This window comes from Elephantulus edwardii, unplaced genomic scaffold (assembly GCF_000299155.1).
Source record: "Elephantulus edwardii isolate Elephantulus edwardi_28Jun2011 unplaced genomic scaffold, EleEdw1.0 scaffold00221, whole genome shotgun sequence".
Taxonomy (NCBI): Eukaryota; Metazoa; Chordata; class Mammalia; order Macroscelidea; family Macroscelididae; genus Elephantulus; species Elephantulus edwardii.
This window is the reverse complement of record NW_006399971.1, coordinates 997,252-1,000,097: the sequence shown is the minus strand read 5'-3', so window position 1 is coordinate 1,000,097 and position 2,846 is coordinate 997,252. Positions and strand designations below refer to the sequence as shown.

General features: G+C 35.5%; 1 protein-coding gene across 1 annotated transcript in view; it reads right to left on the bottom strand.

Moving 5' to 3' along the window:
• Window positions 1–615: 615 nt before the first annotated feature.
• The window catches only part of ZNF454 (zinc finger protein 454), a 42,515-nt gene continuing 40,284 nt past the window's right edge, over window positions 616–2,846 (bottom strand). The window contains exon 4 of the mRNA XM_006898107.1: window positions 616–1,907. Coding sequence (XP_006898169.1) covers window positions 616–1,907 — 1,292 coding nt within the window. The remainder of the gene's footprint in view (window positions 1,908–2,846) is intronic.

The following is a 2,846-nucleotide window of genomic DNA, read 5'->3' as shown; positions in this document are numbered from 1 at the left end:
AGTTGTTATAGAGGGGGCACATCATTCAGATGAATTGTCCCAGAATAATCAAATAAGAAGTCAGTGGATACATAGACCAGGGAGATTTGACACAGAAACAATGAAGTAGAAGTTAGGAAGCAAAACTGAAATAATTTCTAAGTTTCTATGTGGGTGATTATACTTTCTTTAAACTAGGCCTCTGGAATGGAGGTGAACAGAGACCTAAGGATTCTAATAGCTGTGACAACACTCTTATAGGAGAATGAAGTAAAGTGAAATGCTTATAAACCATTTTCTTACCCCCCATCCTGCTCCTCAACCTTAATTTTATTAATGGTCAGAATGTAACTTTGATAAACCAATTTTTATGGCATTAGTAATGCTCTGTTTTGGTTCTGATAGACTGTAACTGAGACTAATGAAGCAATACTATTAATTCAATTGAGGCAATACAGTAACTATGAAGAGTATCTGTCATTCTCAAAATCTACTATATTGTGACACTTGAGTCTCAGTAAATAAAATTACTACCTGGATATAAGTTTTCATAGTTATTCTCTAAGATGGATTTTCTTACATTTAAAAATTAATGAACTCAGTTTCAAAGCTTCTCCATAGAAATTGTATCCATTGCTATTTTTCCCCAATATGATGTCTCTGATGCTGAATGAGATTTGCTGACTGGTTAAAGGCTTTCTCACACTTGTTACATTTATAGGGTTTTTCTCCTGTGTGAATCCTCAGATGCTGAGTAAGGTGTGTGCTTCGAAGAAAAGCTTTCTCACAGACTTTACACTTGTAAGGTTTTTCTCTGGTATGTATTCTCTTGTGCTGAGTAAGAGCTGAATGGTCACTGAAGGCCTTTTCACATATATTACACGTGTAAGGTTTCTCCCCCGTATGAATTCTCTGATGTTGGCCAAGAGCTGATTGGTCCCTAAAGCCCTTATCGCACAAACCACATCTATATGGCTTCACTCCAGTATGAATTTTCCGATGTCGAGCAAACGATGAATTATCCCTGAAAGCTTTCCCACATTCATTACATTTATAAGGTTTCTCTCCCGTATGAATTCTCTGATGTTCAATAAGCGATGAATTCACCCGGAAGGCTTTTCCACATTCATTACATTCAAAGGGTTTCTCTCCAGTGTGAATTCTTTGATGTTGAAGAAAACTTGTACTTTGGTGAAAGGCTTTCCCACATTCATGACATTTATAGGGTTTCTCTCCATTATGAATATTTTGGTGTTTAGTAAGGTGTGCTCTGCAGACAAAAGCTTTTTCACAAATATCACATTTGAAAGGCTTCTCTCCAGTATGTGTTCTGTAGTGATGAGAAAGATGTATGTTTCGGATAAAAGCTTTTCCACATAAATTGCATTCAAAGGGCTTCTCTCCAGTATGAATTTTCTGATGATATGTGAGGGAGGAGCTCACTGAGAAGGCTTTACCACATTCCTTACATTGATAAGGTTTTTCACCAGTGTGAATTCTTTGGTGATGAATAAGGTGGGTACTCTGGTGAAAGGCTTTCCCACATTCTCTACATTCATACCGTTTTTCTTTCATAGGAGGTTTTATATTTTCATTAGGATTTCTAGTGTGAATTTTGTGGTGTGTTTTAAGTGTTGATTTCTTTGAAAAGGCTTTCCCACATTCATTACACTCAAAGGCTTTTTTGCTAGATTGAACTCTTTGACTTGGAGTAGAAGATGAGCTCATGATGCAGTCCTTTCTAGATTCATTATATTCCCGGGCACCCGCTTCAGACAGGGTCTTCTGGTGAGTGACTGCCACTTGTGGCAAATTTATCTCCTGGTCTCTGTGCTGCTCTTCTAACAGGCTATCACATTTCCAACCACAATCTTGAGTGAATCCTTCTTTTATCTTCCATTGATCCAACTCAGGTGCAGTCATCCAGTCTGAAAGATATTAAAAATAAGAAGTCTATTTTACTTTAGTAAAACATTCTGTTAGAATGAGATGATGGACTTGTCAGTGTTGACAAGCAAGCTACCTCACTGAGGTGGAAATAAAGAAGGAGAGAGGAGAGGTGACAGAAGACTACACAGGAAGGTGCTGATGAACTCTATAATATATATACTAGATAAATCACAACTCTGTGACAATTTGTAGTACAAATTCTATTTGCATGGTGATCACAGAAAAATTACCTGTACTTTGCCACAAAAACCTTTATGTAGATCAGATAATGCTAAGAGTTCAGAAACTAGAGGTTAATACTTGGTAGAAAAAGAATTAAACTTAAGAGTAACTAACAACACTAATATTTTATGTTTTATAGACTCATTTTTGCATTTAGATGGATATAAAAAGGTAAAGTGCTGTAAAAGCAGTGTGAGATTGTCATTATCTACTAATAAAATTAAGTCATTTCTTGTTTGTGAATAAGCAATTAATATAAAACAACATAAATAATGTGAGCTTTTTATTATAAAAAAAAGACTGTTTGCTTTTCAAAGAGAGGAGCGAACTGGGGGGAAGGAGGGAAAGAAAAGAGTGCAACAATGAATGAAAATCCAAAATCTCTGTAAATGTTCATTAATATTAATAAAATAAATTTTTTTTAAAAAAAGACTATGAGGAAGTACAGTGGATAGAAAAAATGAGGAACAGGGCAACAAATAATATACTCTAATTATGTATTATATGAGGAGGAGGCCTGGATAAGTAAAAAGGAGAAAACTTATTGGTCACTATCAATGGAATTCTGCTACTGGGATAGAAGCCATGGTCCCATGAGTATTCTGACAAAATGATTCTTCCTAAAACATAAATTCCACACTTATTCACCAATCTCTCACTTGGTTTCATGGAGCTCTTGATTTTAATAGGTAAAG